The sequence below is a fragment of the Pituophis catenifer genome, unplaced genomic scaffold (assembly GCF_029215685.1).
Source record: "Pituophis catenifer annectens isolate HBS135680 unplaced genomic scaffold, rPitCat1.0.hap2 SCAF_18, whole genome shotgun sequence".
Classification (NCBI taxonomy): Eukaryota; Metazoa; Chordata; class Lepidosauria; order Squamata; family Colubridae; genus Pituophis; species Pituophis catenifer.
In genome coordinates this window covers 9001413-9022713 of record NW_027256898.1, presented here as the reverse complement: position 1 = coordinate 9022713, position 21301 = coordinate 9001413, and the positions used below count along the sequence as shown (strand labels likewise).

Sequence of the window (21301 nt, the reverse complement as noted above, 5' to 3'; positions counted from 1 at the left end):
ACTATGAAAGGGATCTTGGAGTCTTGGTGGACAATCAGCTAATTATGAGCCAACAGTGTGTGGCGGCAGCCAAAAAAGCCAATGCAATCCTAAATTGCATTAACAGAGGGATACAATCAAGATCAAGAGAGGTATTAATACCACCCTATAAAGCCTTAGTAAGACCACACCTAGAGTACTGCATCCAGTTTTGGTCCCCACATTACAAAAAAGATGTTGAGACTCTAGAAAAAGTGCAGAGAAGAGCAACCAGGATGATGAGGGGACTGGAGGCTAAAACATACGATGAATGGTTGCAGGAACTGGGCATGGCTGGTCTAGTGAAGAGAAGGACCAGGGGAGACATGAGAGTATCTTCCAATATTTGAGGGGCCGCCACAGAGAGGAAGGGGGTCAAGCCAAAGCACCCGAAGGCCAGACAAGGAACAATGGATGGAAACTGATCAAGGAGAGATTCAACCTGGAAATAAGGAGGAATTTTCTGACAGAGCAATCAACCCATGGAACAGAAGTTGCCTTCGGAAGTTGTGGGAGCTTCATCCCTGGAGACTTTCAAGAAGAGACTGGACTGCCATCTGCCAGAAATGATGTAGGGTCTCCTGCTTGGGCGTGGGGTGGGGCTGGACTAGATGACCTCCAAGGTCCCTTCCAACTCGGTTAATCTGTTACAAGGGCTATCATCATCCTTGCCCTCTGCTTGGGCCGATGGAAGTTAAGAGTCCAACATGGTTAGGAAGTGACCCACATTAAGGAGAAATATCCTTTTCAAAGCTTATAAATATGACAAAAATATATATATATATATAATAATAACGGGAAAAAAAAATAACCAAATAAATCCCCGAACAGCCCCAAGGCAGCTGTCAGTACAAGCAAGAGAGAGACCTTTAAGGGATTTTTTTGGGGGGAGAGGGAAAAGGGGGGGGAATCTGCTCTTGGCATATTCCACAAACTGATCCAGACTGCGACTTGCCAGGCAGGGAAGAGAATAAAAATTAAAAAGAGAAAAAAAACAACAACAACCCTTCGCTTTCTTCATTGGAAAACAAAAAAAAAAAATTAAATAAATAAAAATAAATGTTCTTCGGAGCTTTTTAGCTGTGAAACACCTTTTTTGTTTAGCTCAACTAATCCACTTATCGGTGAATAAAGCCACGGGCACAACACAGGGACAAGAAAAAGCACATACATACCAAAACAAGAAGAAGAAGAAGAAGGGAAAAAAAAGAAAAAAGCAAGGAAGAATTGCCCATGGCTTCTGTTTTATATTTAAAACAGCAACTAAGCAGAGGAGACGGAGGGGAGTGGGATGAAGGAAATGAATGAAGATGGCAGGAAGAATTTGCAAACAAGGCACCCCTTTTAAAAAAAAAAAAAAGAAAGAAAGAAAAAAGAAAGAGAAAAGCAGAGGGGAAAAGAAAAGAAAAAAAAAATAACACCCAGCCTTATCAAATTAAAGTTTTCTCGAGGAGATATCCTAGCCGATAACAATACCCCATTTTTGGATGCGTGTACGTACATGCCTTAAGCTCTGTGGGAGATGTTATCCGCAAAATTGAGGAGGGGGTGGGAGGGTGGGGGGAGAGAGAAATATGAATTTACAAGTCATATTACGGAGGTAGGTTTCGAATTCTTCCCTATCAATTCCCCGCACGTCTCCTAGGAGAGGCGTAGTAGAGATCTCTCAGCGGCAAAAATTGGGTAGGGTTCCTGAGGGATGCGGGGAAAAAGGAGGAGTGGGTTTCGGAACACAGCAGTAGTGGGTTTCAAATCCCAGCGCTACCAGTTCGCTACCGGTAGCACGCGGGTACGAGGGCGCAGGGCTTCTGCGCATGCGCAGAGCGTTTTTGATGATGTCTGGGTGGAGTGAACTGGTAGAAACCCACCACTACAACAGAGGAACCGTATGCCCTAGATCCATGATGGGCCTTGGTAGTACAGTGGTCTAAAGCACCCTGTTATTAAGACCAGCTGCCTGCAATTACTGCAGGTTCGAATCTCGCCAAGGCTCAAGGTTGACTCAGCCTTCCATCCTTTCTAAGGTAGGTAAATTGAGGACCCAGTTTGTGGGGGCAATAAGCTGACTTTGTATAAATATACAAAAGGATGAAGGCTATTGCTTAGCGCATTGTAACCCTGAGTCTCCAGAGAAGGGCAGCATATAAATCAATTTTTTTTTTAAAAAAAATGGCAAACCTAGGTGGCACGCGTAGCCATATCAGTGGAGCACGCGAGCTCAGCTCTAGCGCGCATGCGTGTGCCGGCCAGCTGATTTTCAGGCCTTCTGGGCCCACCAGAAGTTGGCAAACGGGCCTCTGGGGGAGTGGGGAAGGCAGTTTTTGCCCTCCCCAGACTCCTAGGGAGGCTCTGGAGCCAGGTGAGAGAGAAAAACGGGCCTACCGGGCCATTGCGTGCCAGGAGAGGGGGAAGGGGGGGGGGTCGCGCGTGCATACGTGGGGGCAGGAAGCATGAAATTATGGGTGTGGGCACATGCGTGCATGCCTCCCCAACCCCCCCCACTCCTGGCATGCGATGACAAAAAGGTTAGTTATCACTGCCTTAGGTGCCCACGGGCATCGGTGGCAAACACCGACCTGCTGAGGTCCAGCCTCCTCTTTCTTAAAATCCCTCCCCTTTTCCTGGTTCTGTTTTACCATAACAGTGAGTCGGAAGGGATCTGGGAGGTCATTTAGTTCAACCCCCTCCTCGCGCAGGAGATCTGTGCTAGGGATTCGAACCGCCAGCCTTTCTGATCGACAAGCTCAGTCTCTTAGCCACTGAGCCCACCTAGTCAGAAATTTTTTTGATCTCTCCCTTTGGCAAGGAAGGGTGGAAGGGCGGAAGATTTGCCTCTGGATGCCAACCAGATTCAACGCCCAGCCTCTGGAGGGCACCAAGCTGGTAAAGGAGGGAACCTGCCTTTCTTCCTAGCTTCAAGGAAGGGTCGTCCTTGCACTGCGCCGGGCATCAATCACGGGCACCCACCTGTCAGGTTGGCATCTGGAACTAAACGGAAACATTCGGGCAACCGGGAGGGGAAAGGTTGCTCGAGGGAGCCCGTGGTGGTGACCATCACAGCCTCCCCCCACTCCCCGGAATGAAAGTGGGGGGGGGAGAGGAGGAGGAGAGGAGGGCAAAGGGCAAGAGGTGATGGAGAAAGGAAGGGCTGGACAAGGAAGAAGGAAGCTTTAAAGGGTTGGAGAGCAAATTACATTTCTCCCTGCCGGTCAAAAGAATAACGGGCCGCGGTCTAAAGTATTTAAAGTATGTGGAAGGCGGCATGGGAGGGGTGAGGGCAGGGTTCCCCCCCTCCCCGCCCTCCAGCCACAGAATCTGGGGCCACGTTCACATCCCCCATTCAACTCAAGGGAAGGGATGAATAAAAGAGAGTTTAGCTCAGGGTTGAAATGAGGGGGGTCCTTGGTGCTCTCTGAGCCTGGTAGTTTTCTTTCAGACGTTTCATGACCCAATTAGGTAACCTCATCAGTGCTGGAAGAGAGTGGGGTTTGCTGGAGGAGGAGGAGGAGGAGGAGGAGGAGGAGGAGGAGGTGGAGGAGGACGACTGTGGGGTCCTTGACACTTTCTGAGCCTGGCAGTTTTCTTCCAGACGTTTCATGACCCAGCTAGGTAACCTCATCAGTGCCAGGCTAAGTTGTTGTCCGCAAGAAAACAACCAAGCTCAGAGACCTCCCAGAAAAAAGAGGGACGTTTAGTCTTTTGGTGTCGTAGCCTGCTCTGCAAACCCAAAACTGTCCTTATGTTTTTTTTAGCAAAGAGCCCTAGAAAACTTGAGAAGAAGACGGGGTGGGGGGCTGGGTGGGGGGGAAGAGAGAGAGAGAGAGAGAGAGAGAGAGAGAGAGAGAGAGAGAGAGAGAGGGAGAGACCCTGGCTGCCTTCTTGTGGCCGCGAGTTCCACCTTCCACAGGAAACCTTTCCACTCCTTCCCAGCAATTAAATGCGAGGCCCCCAAAAGAAGAGAAGAGACCGAAGCATCCTGTCTCTCTTCTTCTCCCTCTGAAGGGTCTCCCCTCCTTCCCTCCCTCCCCGCGGCTCCCTCTTCTATTTCTCCACCCCCCCACCCTCTCTAAAACGAGGGAAAGTCTATTTGCACCCCCTGAGTCTCTCTCTGGGGCTGTGGGGGGGGGCGCTGCCTGTATCGGCTCAAGGAAGCTTAGGGTCTTGTCTCCTTGGATTTAGACTGAACACTTTTTATTTTCTGCTGCGCTCAGATAAATGTGGAAATCCTGATTGCCAATATTTCCTGTTTATCAGTGAAATGCAGCGCGGTTCTGCGAAGGGAGGGGCGTTTAAGAAAGGGATGGCGTCCTTCCCCCTTTCCTCTGTGTCACCTTTTCCAGCCTCCCCTCCTCCCCACCCACCCCCATCAAAAAAGAAACAGAAAAAGAAAAAAAAAGCTGGTGGAAAAATTCAACTTTAAAGCAGACAAGGGGCCGGCCAGCCGCGTTATTTCCGCCGGCAGAGTTTGAACCAGGGGTGAAATCCAGCAAGTTCTGGAGAACCGGTAGCGGAAATTTTGAGCAGTTCGGAGAACCGGCAAATGCCACCTCTGGCTGGCCCCAGAGTGGGGTGGGAATGGAGGTTTTGCAGCATCCTTCCCCCAGGAGTGGGAAGGGAATGGGGATTTTGCAGTATCCTTCCCCCAGGAGTGGGGAGGGAATGGGGATTTTGCAGTATCCTTCTCCTGGAGTGGGGAGGGAATGGGGATTTTGTAGCATCCTTCCCCAGGAGTGGGGAGGGAATGGGGATTTTGCAGTATCCTTCCCCTGGAGTGAGGTGGGAATGGGGATTTTGCAGTATCCTTCCCCTGCCACACCTACCAAGCCACGCCATGCCCACTAAGCCACGCCCACAGAACTGGTAGTAAATAAAATTGGATTTCACCACTGGTTTGAACCCACCGTAGCTGCCCATCTACCCAGCCGCAAGTTCTTGTTTCCACAGGGATCGTATGGAGGATGGGTAGCAGCAGAGTTGGTGGCGGGGACCAACTATTTGTGCCAATCTGGAAATGTAAAAGAGGATGGTTTGGCACCCTTTGGCTAAGGAACTAAACCAGAAGCTGGAGAAATTGGATGCTTCGTGGGTTCTGGATAATAAAAATCCACCCAGAATTTCGGCCTGGGTGCATTTATTTATTTATTATTTATTATTCATATTTCTATGCCGCCCACTCTCCGAGGACTCTGGGCGGCTTACACCAAAGACAGTATACTAAATAGCATATTGCCCCCAACAATCTGGGAGCTCATTTTACCCACCTCGGAAGGATGGAAGGCTGAGCCAACCATGAGCCGGTGAGATTTGATCCGCTGATCTGCTGAACTAGCAGTCAGCTGAAGTAGCTGCAGTCCTGCACTCTAACCACTGCGCCACCTCGGCATTCCTGGCTTGATAACCCAGGTCATTGTGGATACTCTTGGATCAGAACCTTGCTTTGCTCATCTCCGTCCGTCTTTTATCATCGACCATCTTGGTCTGGCGTTGATGGGAGCAGAGAGTCAAGGTAACCTTGGAGGGGGTCCCTTAGCCAGACCCCCTCCCTCTGAGCTCCGAGCTCAAGCTTCACCCTCAAACATCGGTCCTTCTCCCCCCAGAGTAATTTTTATTGTTAAGTGCCAGGAGTTATTTTGCAACCAGGTTTTGGCCAACCGGAGAGAAACTAAGCAAGGAGAGAAGCAACCTAAAACTAAGGAGAAATTTCCTGACAGTGAGGACAATTCATCAGTGGAACGACTTGCCCCCAGAAGTTGCGAATGTTTACAGATTACAGATTGAAAGAGTTGGAAGGGCCCTTGTAGGTCATCTAGTCCAACCCCCCACACACTGTTTTTGACAGACGGCAGTCCAGTCTCTTCTTGAAAGCTTCCAGTGATGAAGCATCCACAACTTTTGAAGGCAACTTCTGTTCTGTTGGTTGATTAATGCTCCAACACTGGAAGTTTTTAAGAAGAGGTTGGATAGGGTTTCCTGCCTAAGCAGGGGGTTGGACTAGAAGATCTCCAAGGTCCCTCCAACTCTTATTCTATTCTATTCTATTCTATTCTATTCTATTCTATTCTATTCTATTCTATTCTATTCTACTCTACTCTACTCTACTCTACCCAACCCTCCCCTACCTACCCTACCCTCCCCTACTCTATTCTATTCTATGCTATTCTAAAATGGCGGGGAAGACTCAAGCTGCCCATTTTAGTGCCTCCACTTGGCATACGATCTACGCCAGTCAAAAGGAAGATCTCTCTCTGACCCCCCCGCCCACCGCCCCACGCAAGAAAAGCGAACCCCACCTCATCTGCAATACTATGTCCATCTACTGGACGGCAACAGTGCAGGTGGCGAGTCGTGGTGGCGCAGTGGTTAGAACGCGGGATTGCACGCGAATTCCGCCCAGTGTCAACAGTTCGATCCTGACCGGCTCAAGGTTGACTCAGCCTTCCATTGTTTGGGGAGCAAGAGGCTGACCGCTTAGAGAGGGCTGTAAAAGCAACTGTGAAGCGGTATATGAGTCTAAGGGCTAGCGCTGTTGCTATTACCGCAGGCCTTACTGATGTAAGCCCCTGCCCCATCCGTGAACCCAACAGGCTCGCTTCTCACAACCTGTTCCCCTCCATCCATCCAGCTAACCCTGGTTAAAAGTCCTCCAGCTCCCTGCATGCAAAACCTGGTTGGCTCGTGCCTGTCTTCTTGGAGCATCTGTGCAGGGTTTGCCCGCCCGTGGGAAAGGGCTATTAGCATCGGGGTTTTCCACGGCAACCCCTCCCAGTTTTTTCTCCGCTTCCCCCCGTCCCCCGACTAAACCCAGAATGCAGGTGTTTCCCTGTGGACAAGGTGAAAGATAATAACTCAGCGCCCGCCCGGCCACCTGCACATTCACCAGCCTTTTTCTTTCTGGCGCATAATTAAACCGTTGCTGGGTTTAAGTGGCAACATCCGACACACCGCATTAGACGGAGAAAGGAAATGAGGCGGTGGGGAATATTAAAAGAAAAAGGGAAGACAAGTCGGAACGGGGGAGAAACAGGAGGCAGGTGAGCGGGGAGACTCCAGGCAAACTCGGCAGCGTCCAATTCTTTGCACGCACAGAGACGCGCGCACATACATACACACACACACAGAGGTGGGAGATTGGAGAAAGAGAAAGAGAGAGACAGAAAGAGAGAAAGAGAGAGAAAGGAAGAGAGAGTGAAAGAGAGAGAAAGAGTGAGAGAAAAAGAGACAGAAAGAAAGAGAAAAGGAGAGAGAAAGAGAGAAAGAGAAAAGGAGAAAGAGAATGAGAGAATGAGAGAAAGGGAGAGAGAGAGAGAGAAACAGAAAAGGAGAGAGAGAGAGAAAGAGAAAAAGAGAGAAAGAAAGAGAAAGAGAATGAGAGAGAGAGAAAGGGAGAGAGAAAGAGAAAAAGAGAGGAAGAGAGAAAGAGAGAAAGAGAGAAAGGGAAAAAAAAGAGACAGAAAGAGAGAGAGAAAGGGAGAGTGAAAGAGAGAGAAAGAGAAAGAGAAAGGAAGAGAGAAAGGAAGAGATAGCAAGAGAGAAAAAAAGACAGAAAGAGAGAGAAAGAAAGGGAGAGTGAAAGAGAGAGAGAGAAAGAGAGAGAAAGAGAGAGAGAGATAGCAAGATAGAGAAAAAGAGAGACAGAGAGAGAAAGAAAGGGAGAGTGAAAGAGAAAGAGAGAGAAAGAGAGAAAGAAAAAGAGAAAGAGAGAATGAAAGAGAGAAAGAGAGAGAGAAAGAGAGAGAGAGAAAGAAAGAAAGAAAGAGATAGCAAGACAGAGAGAAAAAGAGAGACAGAGAGAGAAAGAAAGGGAAAGAGAAAGAGAGAGAAAGAGAGAAAGAAAAAGAGAAAGAGAGAGAATGAAAGAGAGAAAGAAAGAGAGAGAGAAAGAGAGAAAGAAAGAAAGAGATAGCAAGACAGAGAGAAAAAGAGAGATAGAAAGAGAGAGAAAGAAAGAGAGAGAGAAAGAGAGAAAGAAAAAGAGAAAGAGAGAGGGAATGAAAGACAAAAAGAGAAAGAGAGAGAGAAAGAAAGAGAGAGGGAGAGAAAGAGAGGAAAAAAAGGCTCGGTTGCTCTCCTCGGCAGTTTAACGTAGCCGCTTCTTAGGGAAAAGGAAGAGAGGTATTAAAAATGAAAGTGGGGGGGGGGAGAGAGACCCAAGACACCCACGGCTTCCTTATCTCAAGGAGACACTTGTCAGGAATCACTCTGAGTGACTCGTTTTGTGTCGTTTTTTTTTTAATATTATTTCTTTATTTTTTTCCCCCCGCCGTCAAGGGGGCCTCAGGACACGGATCAAAGAAGGAGGCCGCGGAAGACACAGCAAACTTCTGATCCCTCCGTGGCAGCAACGGGAGAGGCGGTGGCGGCAGCGATGGGCAGGCGGCTCTCCTCGACATCAAAGGAGGGGAGAACAAATGGGAAGAGGAGGAAAAGGGGGCCTAGATGGGGCGCAGGGAAGGGACGTGGGCAGGGGTGAAATCCAGCAGGTTCTGACAGGTTCGGGAGAACCAGTAGCGGAAATTTTGAGTAGTTCAGAGAACTGGCAAATGCCACCTCTGGCTGGCCCCAGAGTGGGGTGGGAATGGAGATTTTGCAATATCCTTCCCCCAGGAGTGGGGAGGGAATGGGGATTTTGCAGTATCCTTCCCCTGCCATGCCAACCAAGCCAAACCCACAGAACGGGTAGTAAAACAATTTGAATTTCACCACTGGACGTGGGGGAGGGCAAGGGAGGATCTGGCACAGAGGGGAGGGGGGGCGAAGGTGGCACCCGGGAGGTGGGCTGGGTGGCATGGGCTGGCATCTCCAAACAGAGGAGCAAGTGAAGATGGAGAAGAAAGAGAAGGAGAAGAGAGGAAGAGGATTGAGAGAAGGTGGAGGTGGAGGAAGAGGAGAAGTTGGTGAAAGGGAAGAAAGAGAAGGAGGAAGAGGAGAAGATAGAGATTGTGATAGAAGAGGAGAAGGAAGGAAGAGAGAAGGAGATGGAGAAAGGTGGAAGAGGAGAGGATGGAGGAGGGGGAGATAAGATGGAGAAGGAAGATGAGAAGATAGTAGAGAAGAAAGAGAAGGAGGAAGATGGAGGAAGAGGAGAAGATAGAGATTGAGGAGAAGAGGAGAAGGAAGGAACAGAGAAGGAGATGGAGAAAGGTGGAAGAGGAGAAGACGGAGGAGGGGGAGATAAGATGGAGAAGGAAGAGGAGAAGATGGTAGAGAAGAAAGAGAAGAAGGAAGATGGAGGAAGAGGAGAAGATAGAGATTGAGTAAAAGAGGAGAAGGAAGGAACAGAGAAGGAGATGGAGAAAGGTGGAAGAGGAGAAGATGGAGGAGGGGGAGATAAGATGAAGAAGGAATAGGAGAAGAAAGGTGAAGAGACCCTTGCCAGGAAGAAGGGAAGCCTGCAAATGCTCCAGCCGGGCTGGGGAGGGACGACATGTCTGAAGTAGAGTGAATTCAGCCGCCATCTCCTAAGACCGACTGACCGAGGCAGGGCTACACCGCAACCCCTAACTCTGACCTCTTTAGGGACGGACCAATCTCTGGATGCAGCAGGGTCTTTATCAGCCCACCAAATATAGCCCTATTTTGCACTAAGGAGGTGCCCCCCGCCCACCCGTGGGGTTCCCATCCCCTCTGTGGAGTGGGGTGGACGAGGACAGAAGCAGAATGGCCTCAGTGCAATAAAACCAGAGCGGAGGGGGGGGGGGGTTGAATTCGCATGGAGAAGCCAAGCTGGTCCACCTGAGTCTGGGGGGCTTGGGCAAACCAAAGAAACAGAAGAAGGGGGGGAGCAATTCTCCTCTCTGGGTCACGGTCCTGTGCTTGTAGGGAACGAGGGAGCCTTGATGCCCCGTAGAAAAAATGGCGCCCACCTGATTTTTTCAGTCGGTTCACACCGGTTCGCCCGAACCGGTCATGGAAATCACGGGTGGGCCCGCCACCCTGCCTCTATGCCGTCCTATTTAGGCAAGTTTTTGAAGCCGGGCGCATACGTGGTAGGTGCGTGAGCATGCAAAGCGCACGCGAGGAAGGCCGGGCGCACGCGTGGATGTGCCCACGCTTAAGGCGACTCTGGATTCCCCTGGCCAGAGACGAACAGACCCCAGCATTTGACCGCTGTGTTTGCTGTCAAAAAGGGGCCTGGGGGACACCCATCCTCCCTCCTCTATCCCCGGCCCTCTCCTCTGCGCCGCTGAAGACATTATTTCTTTGTCCCCAGGACTGCCCCTATTTGTAACCCGGGTGGGGCTGCAGAGCAGAAGCCCGGACGGGGAGGATGGTTGGGGGAGAAGCCCGTTTCGGTCCCCTCTGGCTGCAGAGCTGTGATTAAATCGTAGCCCCACCTCCCCACCTCCCCGCTCTCTGCTGGGATTCCCGGGGGAGCCGTGATCCGTTTTCAAGCCCTTATTGACTGCAACCGGATAGGCCTCATCCCTGCACCCGATAAGCCTTAATACCGGCCTTATCGGGAAAGCTCCAGCTGTCCACACCTTTGATCAGTTTCCCTCCTTTCAGCCTGGCGACCCGTGTGCGGGGATGCCTTCCTTGTCTCGTCTGGCTGGAAACGGCCCCGTTCTCCTTCGAGGGGAAGAGCCTGGCACCCTCCACCTTGGGGGGGTGGAAGGAGAAAGAAACCCTCTGCTCTTTTGAGGCCGTTCCCCCAAAAGAGCACCTCTTCCCAGCAACATTTTCGTCTCCAACTGTACAGTGGACAAGTCAGTTTCTCAGTGAAACTCTCCATGGTTCCTTCGCTCTACATTCTGAGGATTGTGCGCTCTGAAGCAGGGAAGGGGGCTGGACTTCCATAAAATTCTGCACTGGCTGGAGAATTGGGCAAGAGGGGGTCCCACCCAATGGTGGGTTGTCCCCGGATTGGACTGGTTCGCAAGAACCGGTAATAAAACCGGCAGGAGGCCCTGTCCACTGCCCCGGATGTTGTCATCAGTGATCTGTGCATGTGCAAAAGCAAGGAGCGCACACGCGTGAAGCGTGCCATCCCGTTGTGAACCGGTAGTAAAGGTAAGAAGAACCCACTCTTTGGTCCCACCCTCTCCTACACCAAGAGGGTGATGGACAATTCACAGGGACCTCTGACAATCATTCTTGGCATCACCCACAGACCGTGAGGGTCACTCACAATTTTGCACCCAGGCTGGGACATCAGCTGGACTTCCTTCCCTGCCCTGACTTGAGGACCTTCTCAGAGATGGGATCCCACCACCCAGACGACGCTTCGCAGCTGGTCATAAGGAGAAACGTCCCTGAAGTCCAGAGGTCGCCAGGGGCTTGGCTGTGTTGCTAATTGCTAATCTCTCGTTTTCTCTCCTCTCTTTCGCTTGCCTCAACTCGTCTCCCTGGTTCCCTTATTAATCGCGGAAAGAAGGATAAAATTAAAAAAAACTCCACCAAACCAGAGGAATATCATTCTGCATTGCAATTCTCCGTGGCCAAGAGCCGTGGACACCGTTAAGACACCTGGGCGTGGAAAAAGACAAAGAGAGCAACTGGAAAGGGCACAAGGAGTGGATTTCACATATTGTTTCCACCGGTTCGCTCCGCCTGCACGCGCTTGCTTCGCTCACTCGTGCGCGCCTTCCACGCAAGCACCCGGCCCTCCGCATACTCGCTGCATGTGCACCTTCCGTGCATGCGCCAGGCCTCGAAAATGTGGTTAAATAGGACAGCATTACGTCCGGGCGAGTGGTCACGCTCACCTGCAGTCGTCCCTACCGGTTCGTCTGAATTGATCCGAACCGGCTGAATACCACCTCTGAAAGGGCAGGAGGGAACGACGGCAAATTTCTGTTTTGTTTTTTTTTCCTCCCGTTTAAGAGAAGAAGGGGCATTCGAAAGGGCTTAGAAGGCATCTCTGGGCAAAAAGGGAAATGGTGAAGGTACCAGGTATGTTGGTATGTTGAAAGGCTTACAAAAAAATTAAAAAAACAAAACAAAACAGCACACAACGCACCCAGACAACATGGCTGCCCATGAAGGGAGACTGGATGGAAGGGGAAGTTTTTGCACAGACTTGGAAAATTTGAGGGCACTTGCTGAAAAAAAGGCTGGCATTTGAAGCCATTCCTGAGCCCTGAATGTCCAGCTAACTCTGACGGTGAGATGTCCACCTGCTGGGTTCACCGGAGTCCACTCCTCAACCAACCACTGAGCTGCCATTCCTCATTTCCAGAAAAGCAGGACTGTTTCTGGAAATGAAGATGGATGGTAGAGAGGATGAACGTTTCGCTACAAGCCTGATTCCCTTTTGCTATTTTTCAAAAAAGAGAATAATGGGGCACCTAAGGAGATGGGCTTGGGCTCCTTCAAACCAGCACACTGGCAGGAGAAGGGAACTTTTTCCTTTCTAACTAGAATTCAGGATCAGCCATTGTCCATTTTAGGAAAAAATCTTCTTCTGTCCAGTCTACCTTCATCAAAAGCTTCTTCTTCTCTCCCCCTACCTTCATCAAAAGCTTCTTCTCTCCACTCACCCTTCATCAAGTTTCTTCTCTCCACCCTACCTTTATCAAAAGTTTCTTCTCTCTACCCTTCATCAAAAGCTCCTTCTTTCCACTCTACCTTCATTAAAAGCTTCTTCTGTCCACTCTACCTTCATCTCAAGCTTCTTCTCTCCACCCTACCGTCATCAAAAGCTTCTTTCCACCCTATCTTCATCAAACACTTCTTCTGTCCATCCTATCTTCATCAAAAACTTCTTCTCTCCACTCTACCTTCATCAAAAGCTCCTTCTCTCCACTCTACCTTCATCAAAAGCTTCTTCTTTCCATCCTACTTTCATCAAAAGCTTCTTCTCTCCACTCTACCTTCATCAAAAGGTTCTTCTCTCCATCCTACCTTCATCAAAAGCTTCTTCTTTCCATCCTACCTTCATCAAAAGCTTTGTCTCTCTACCCTTCATCAAAAGCTTCTTCTGTCCACCCTACCTTCATCAAAAGCTTCTTCTATCCACCCTACCTTCATCAAAAGCTTCTTCTTTACACCCTACCTTCATCAAAAGCTTCTCTCCACTCTACCTTCATCAAAATCTTCTTCTCTCCATCCAACCTCCATGGATGTGCTTTACACACAAAACCAGCCTTCTCTATCTTTGCAATCTATTTTCCTGACTTCCAACCTGTCCCCAACAGAGACAAGGAGATTTCTGGGCCTGCATTAAAGGGCCAAAAGTCCTCATGGAGAGCTCACCTTAATATTCTGGGAAAAATAAATGCCTTTCTCTTTTCACACGAGAAAGTCCATCTTTTCTTCTCCTCTCCTCTCCTCTCCCCTCCCAAAGCCTGTAGCTGACACATCGAATTGACAGGAACAGATGGAAGAGGTGGGGGTGGGTGGGCGGGTGGGGGGGGAGAGTGAAGAAATAGCAGCTTTGTGGGATCCTCGAGTTTAATAATTTACCAAACTTTGAGGCATGCCAGCGAGACTCCGGGAGGGGGACTGGGGGTAGAGAGGGAGCTGGGGAAAAAAAAAAACCCTCACACGAATGGCTAGCTTCCTTTATGGAAGTCCAGTTTCCAAACAAGGAAGAGGACTAGAGGTGTTTGTTTGTTTTTGTTTTTTTTTACAAAATGTGCAATTAAAAGAGCCCTCATCGCACAGGATAGGGTTGAAAAAAAGTTGATCGAAAAGCACAAGGCTACAGAGAAGTTCACTCTAAGCAGTTTGGATGCGTCTCTTGTGTTGTAGGAAACACCTTCTGACTCTAGACTAGAAGGACACAACTCTTAAAATGTCCCCACCCCCACCCACCCCCGTCTTCACAGGTTTTCCTGGTCTACAGAGACCCTTATTTCTTCCTTCCCAGCTAATGGCTAAAAAACTTTTCTTCGAAATCTAACTGAGCATAGTAGCTCAGAGTAATGGCCATTCTGCAAAAGCTTTTTGTCTAATGATCGGCGCAGGAGAAGCGTGAAAGAGGGGATGGGGGGGGAGATGAAGCCGAAAAAAAAATCTAATGTATTATTTGCAAAAGTAGCTTTGTTCAGAACCAAATTGGTGCTAATGGCGGTACAGATATCTGTCTGTCATCTAACTATCTATCTATCTATCTATCTATCTATCTATCTATCTATCTATCATCTCTCTCTATATCTATCTATCTATCTATCTATCTATCTATCTATCTATCATCTCTCTCTATATCTATCTATCTATCTATCATCTATCTATCTGTCTATCTACCTACCTACCTACCTACCTACCTACCAGCGTCTGCTTGCCTGCCTGCCTGCCTATCTACAGTATCTATCTATCTATCTATCTATCTATCTATCTATCTATCTATCTATCCTGTTTCCCCCAAAATAAGACATCCTCTGATAATAAGCCCAATCAGGCTTTTGAGCACATGGCAATAAGGCCAAGCACTTATTTCAGGGTTCATAAAAATATAAGACAGGGTCTTATTTTTGGGGAAACACAGTATCATCTATCTATCTATCTATCTATCTATCTATCTATCTATCTATCTATCTATCTAATAATCTACCGCCTGCCTATCTATCTATCTATCTATCTATCTATCTATCTATCTATCTATCTATCTATCCTCTTTCCCCCAAAATAAGATGTCCCCTGATAATAAGCCCAATCAGGCTTTTGAGCACATGGCAATAAGGCCAAGCACTTATTTCAGGGTTCATAAAAATATAAGACAGGGTCTTATTTTTGGGGAAACACGGTATCAACTATCTATTTATCTATCTATCTATCATCTATCTATCTATCATCTATCTATCTATCTATCTATCTATCTATCTATCTATCTATCTATCTATCTATCTATCTATCTATCTATCTACTTACCTACCTACCTACCTACCTACCTACCATGTCTGTCTGTCTGTCTGTCTGTCTGTCATCTATCTCTATAATAATTCTTAGGCTGTGGAATAAGGTTTGACGCGAACCTAAATCACCGTAATTCGCTAAGCATTTTTCACGACCGATTCGAGATGTTTTTCCCAGACGACTGAAAAAGCGCACCGCTATGTGAGAGCACAATGAAAGACTCAGGATAGACAAAGCCGCGTGCACAAAATTGTGTGCCCCATTGTTGACACCCGTCCACACCGTTCCCTTTTCCAAACGACCGAACAACTGGAAAAAAAAAATCAACCTTTGAGGATTGGCGCTGTTCTTCGTTTTGAATTTCTTCCAGGGAAGGAAAAAAGTTTCGAGCAAACGTCGGGGGCTGTTTCTCCCGCAACTAGAAAACTGATTTTGCCCAGTTTTTAAGAGCGTTAATTACAACTGCGATAAGGCTGGTAACGAGGGAGCCAAAAAGAAAAAAGAAAAAGAAAAGGAGGAGAGAGGGAGGTTGACACGGATGGTTTCATTCTGCCACCCGTTGCTTGGTTCGGTCCAAGTGTCTAAGTGTATAATAAGCATTTAAAATTAAGTCTTGCCAGTCAGGCAGGGAGGGGTGAAATAAGGAGAGAGAGAGAGAAAAAAAAAAGAGAGGGAGATTTGGAAAGGAGGAGGGGGGGTTAAACAGTGAAGAATGAAGGGGGTGGCAGCGAAGATGCAAATCACTGCTGGAAAAGAAAATTATGTGCAATTACTCCAGAAAACGGGCAGCTCTGCCCATTTCAGCCAACAAGATCTCATTAATAAGCAGAAAATAAGATTGAAATGGTATGTGAAAGGAGTGGAAAAATGAATTTGAATGCCGCATTTGTCCACAATTACCCCCGCGTTCACACATATTTTATTGCCATTTTTTTTTATTATTCTTAATCTTTCCATCCCTCAAAGCAGATTGGGAACATCGCGGCATTATGGCGACACAAGGAGGAAGAGGCATTAGAGACCCCGGCGCGCTCGCCAATTTGCAAAAAAAAAGAAAAAAAGAAAAAAAGAAAGGCCGGGACTGGGGAAGATCACCATTTGTGGCTCTGCCAGCTTAGCGCCATGTAGGTACAAGACTTTTGCAAAAGAGAGAGAGAGAGAGAGAGAGAGAGAGAGAGAGAGAGAGAGAGAGAGAGAGAGAGAGAGTGAGTGAGAGAGAGAGAAACGCAAAACTCACACTGGCAACCTTTGGGTGCAGGGCTCAAAAGAAAGAGAGAAAATGAAGTTGACACAGAGAGACCTGCTGTTGGCTGGCAGGTTTTCGGGGAGATGGTTCAGCCGTCCAATTTAGGAAGGGGTCAAAAGACACCCAGGAGGTCTGTGACGGAACAACTGCCCCATCACAGCCCGAGAGAGACGCTAATTGCAGCAGGCGGATGCCAAAAGAAACTTTTTCCAATTTCTCACCGTCTCGCCGAAAGAGTTCTGTGAAACCTTGAAGCTGGCCATCAAGCAAGGCTGAAAGAAAACAACCAGCTTGGGGGCCATTTTACTGTGGATTAAAAAAAAAACCGCCTTCGTCCCCGGTGGATGGACTTTACACGCCATCTTTTATTTTGGATAAATGATTAGACAGAATCTTTTTTTTTTTTCTCTCTCCGAAAAGATTAATCTCCTAATTTCCTGTCAGGCCTTTCTAAAACCCCAACCACGTTTAAAGGTGATCATTGCTGAAAGTAGTTTGGTGTGAGCGCGAATACAAGTTTTAATTTAGTTTCTCCTCTTGCGAAGAGAACATTGCAGATGTAATCTATTTCCCCCCCCCCACGCTTTTTAGGAATTTTCTAAACGAACCTACTTTCGCCGAGGGCGTAATGCAAAATTGTAAAAGGAATGCAAAATTGTTTTCCCTTTCTCCCAATTTTGCAGGTTGAATCCGAAGCTCCTTATGCTCTCCCTGTGTTTTTGGAATTATTCTGGTTTTTTTTTTCCCCTCCTAAGTGGAAAATTGGCAGAACTACCCTGTTTCCCCCAAAATAAAACAGCCCCTGTCTTAAGAAAAGCCCAATCGGGCTTTTGAGCACATGGCAATAAGGTCAAATGTTTATTTCAGGGTTCATAAAAATATAAGACAGGGTCTTATTTTCGGAGAAACACGGTAGATTAAAATATTATTTTTCTTACTGGCTAATTGGGTTGAAAAAGGATCTCCTCTGCCTTGCAAACCAGCTTCCAGGTGTCCGAAATCAGTCAACTAAATTTATCATTTCCTATTTGGGGTTCTATTTGATTGCTCAACCCTCACTTCTGTCTTTCTGACTTTCCTCAACCGGCCTCTGAGCATGTACCGAATGTCTTCCCCTCGCTAGAGCTCTCATCATTAGGAAATTCTGATTTTGCACATTAAGGAAGATCTTTGACTTTTCCAAATTAAGCCTTGCAGGAGAGAAAAGTTATAAAACAAACAAAATATGGATAAACAGTTTGTACCCATACATTCACGGTTTCACAGTCCCCTCCCTCTCGTATCCAAAGCAGTGCCTAAATTTTGGAGCCCCCCCCCAATTATTTTTATGTACGATGGAATTTCCTTTATTCCTCTTTCTGTAGATCTGCACTATCCCTTTGGATGGAAACGAAGCTTCAAAAAGCAATAAACTAAGAAGGTGTGCTTTTCCAGTTTGCAAATCAGCAAAATAAACAAGTTACGACCCCTTTCCCTTAGAACGACCAAAGTGAGAATATCTTTAAATCCGTTACAAGACCATGCAGTAAAATCAGAATAATGTCAGAGGAACACATCAAAAGAAGAGACACATTCGGTGCAGTGAATTTTTTTATTTCTCTCTCTCTCTCTCAGAAATCTTTTTCTCCGCTGCTGATCGGGGACCAAACTTTACTGCTCCGTCGATAAACTAAGTGTCTTAAAAACCGTGTGCAGGAGAAAAAGGGGGATTTAGCCCCGTCTCCAGATCTGAATTTTTCTCATGCCGCGCTCAAAACACCAAGCAATAAACTTAAATGATGTGTGAGGTAAACCGTTTGGATCTTCAGAGTGAGCGGCTGAGGTTTGTTGACATGGGGACAAAGCAGTGGATGGATTTAAAAAAAAAAATTCTACCTTTGATGGCTCCGTCAAAGTGGGTGAAAATGGGGTAGGGGGCATCCCCCAAAAGAGGCAGGAATCCACAGCTTCTCCTCCAGTTGTGGACCCCATTTTCCGGACAAAATTCAAATAACAGCATTTTTCAAATCCCAACTAAAAGCTTGCAAGTCACGGAAAATTAAAATAGCAGTGTAGGGATACAGGGAGCAGGGGTGAAATGCTACCGGTTTGCTCCGGTTCGGAGCGGCGGCCGCATGTGGTTCAGCAAACTGGTAGTGGCGGCAGCGCGAGGCTCCGCCCACTCACCCGGACTTCGTCACTTCCTGGTTTTAACTAGGAAGTAACCTGTTTTTGATCCTCTGTGCATGCGCAGAAGGATTTGCGCATGCACAGAGGGTCTAAAATCGGATGTGAAGATGGCACGCGCACATCCAAACCGGTAGGGAAGGTAAGTAGATTTCACTCCTGATGTGGAGGATTTTTGAAGATAAGCAATTTCGGCCCAACGTCAGGGCAAATTTTATTTTAGCAAAATCTGAGGGGAAAAACTGAGCCCCTGTTGAGGGGTGCCGGGGGGTGCTGATACAAGGAGCAAACCACAGATGATGTAGATGAACAAATAGCGATTTTCTAAGCTCTTTGTAGAGCGTGATGCCTTGTCAATCTTTCGTTGGCGGGCAAGAATGTGATATATCTGAGAAGCAGTAAGCTACCCCAGTTGCGGACCTCTGATTCCCACAGCATCCCACCCGAGGGACCATCACTCTTCCATGGGACTCTGCTGCCCCCGTTTTTTTTTTTTTTTTGGCAAACGTAAGAATGACTTACTTGTGGAGACAGGCCGTTACTAACGGGATTCATGTGGTTGGTTGGAGCGGTGGGGTTCATGAAGCTGTCCGAGTAGCTGGAGAAACTGTGCCTGGCCCCGTAGGCAGAGCTGGAGTCGGGGGTGGCTGCCGACAGGCCCCCCTGGTGCATGGTGGACGGTGGGAGAGGCTGGGGCCGGTGCACGGTGCTGCCTCCGTCTGCGGGGGGAAAGAAGGAGCCGTGAGAAAGAGGTGCCTGCAGTCAAACCGTTTCCTTTGGAGAGCTGACTGAGAAGACGCTGGAGGAGGACTGGATGGGAGACCACCAGGATTGGATGGGAGACCACGAGGAAAGGGATAAGGAGACCAACAGGACGGGAGGCCAGCTTGAGAAGTCAACGACACTGACGATTCAGAAGGGAAGGTGCATTTCCTTTGAGAGCTGACTGAAATGAAGTAAGGAGAACTGGAGGAAGACCACCAGGAAAGGGATAGGGGACCACCAGGACAGAAGGCTAGCGCGAGAAGTCAATGACAGTAACAATTCAGAAGGGAACATGTATTTTCTTGAGGAGTTGACTGGAAAGAGGTAAGGAGAACTGGAAAGGAGACCACCAGGAAAGGGATAGGAGACCACCAGGAAAGGGATAGGAGATTTCTCAGGCTAGCTTGAAAGGAGGCCACCAGGAAAGGGATAGGAGACCACCAGGAAAGGGATAGGTGACCATCAGGACAGAAGGCTAGCGCGAGAAGTCTATGACACTAATGATTCAGAAGGGAACGTGCATTTCCTTTGAGAGCTGACTTAAATGGAGTAAGGAGAACTGGAAAGGAGACCACCAGGAAAGGGATAGGAGACCACCAGGATGGCACCTTAGCTTGTGAAGTCAACAACACTAAGCAATCCAGAAAGGAATTGCAATGCATTTTTGTGTAAACCCCATACAATTGTCTGAAGGCACAAACGACCAACAGATCAGAGGCCGTCCCTCACTTCCTTGGACCCCCAAGTGTCATTAAGGACCTCATCCTGAACTTTGCACAAAGTTTGAGGAGGTGAAACACCAGCCTCCGCATGAGGGAAGAGGCAGCCGATATTCCTCGACCTGGTTCTGCTTTCAGACGCATGCGGACTTCCGCTCCCAGAATGCCCCAGCCAGCATGGGAGTTTCAGCTTCACACAAGATGGTTGAGTGGCTTTGCACTGCTCAACCCAATCCAACCCACATTGAAGGGCTGCCATGGTGCAAGAGGCCAACTAGGCCACGCCCACCCTGGCCACGCCCACCCAGCAACCGGGCGGAGAACCCCTTGCTAAAATTTTTGAAGCCCACCCCTGTGCAATGGCATGTGAGAAAGATGTTGGAAGAAGGGGCGAAGATGATTAAGGGATGATTAGATAAGAGGCAGCCTAGCCCTCAGCTGCATAACAGGTGGGGAAAGAGGTTGAATAACGGGAAACTCTGTCACATTTCAGACCCATGTTTGTCCCATCTCAACCGTTCGTGTTTCCGGTCGGGGAAGACTCAGAGGAGCTCACCTTGGGAGAGAGTGGTGGTCGGATACGTCGAATCGGGCAGCTGGTAGGGTGGCAACGTTGGCATGCCGGTTGGGGGGAAGCCACCGGGCAGAAGGTGATTGAAAGCGGCCAGTTGGTTGGCCCCGGCCTGCTTGCGCCAACGGGCTCTTCGGTTGCTGAACCACACCTGGGGAGGGAGAAAGAGGCGGAGCCTGTTATGGGCTACGTATACCTTGACGGCATCTGATACATCACCAATAGAGGAAAGAAGGAAAGAAAGAAAGGCATCTTCTAGCACGGGACTACAACTCCCAGAATCCTCAGGGAGGCAGAGAATCATGGGAATTGAAGTCCAGCAAGGGCACCAGATAAGGAACAAGTGAGCTGTTGGTAGAAACATGGAAAGCAGTAACGGAGAACTGGTCCGAACCGGCTGAATGGTACCTCTGCTACCTTCTTAGGCAATATTTCTCAAGCTTGGCAACTTTAAGACATGTGGACTTCAACTCCCAGAATTCCCATTTGGATTTCAACCCCAGAATTCTGGGAGTTGAAATCCACATGGGAATTCTGGGAGTTGATATCCGCATGGGAATTCTGGGAGTTGAAGTCCGCGTGGGAATTCTGGGAGGTGAAGTCCGCGTGGGAATTCTGGGAGGTGAAGTCCGCGTGGGAATTCAGAGAGGTGAAGTCCGCGTGGGAATTCTGAGAGTTGAAGTCCGCGTGGGAATTCTGGGAGTTGAAGTCCGCATGGGAATTCTGGGAGTTGAAATCCACATGGGAATTCTGGGAGGTGAAGTCTGTGTGGGAATTCTGGGAGTTGAAGTCCACGTGGGAATTCTGGGAGGTGAAGTCCGCATGGGAATTCTGAGAGTTGAAGTCCGCATGGGAATTCTGGGAGTTGAAATCCACATGGGAATTCTGGGAGTTGAAGTCTGTGTGGGAATTCTGGGAGTTGAAGTCCGCGTGGGAATTCTGGGAGGTGAAGTCCGCGTGGGAATTCAGAGAGGTGAAGTCCGCGTGGGAATTCTGGGAGTTGAAGTCCGCGTGGGAATT

The 21301-nt window shown here is 48.4% G+C and overlaps 1 protein-coding gene across 1 annotated transcript in view; it reads right to left on the bottom strand.

The window, feature by feature from the left end:
• PAX7 (paired box 7) overlaps positions 1 to 21301 on the bottom strand; it is a 146093-nt gene that overhangs the window by 32689 nt on the left and 92103 nt on the right. The window contains 2 exon segments of the mRNA XM_070955996.1: positions 18749 to 18945; positions 20267 to 20432. Coding sequence (XP_070812097.1) covers positions 18749 to 18945; positions 20267 to 20432 — 363 coding nt within the window.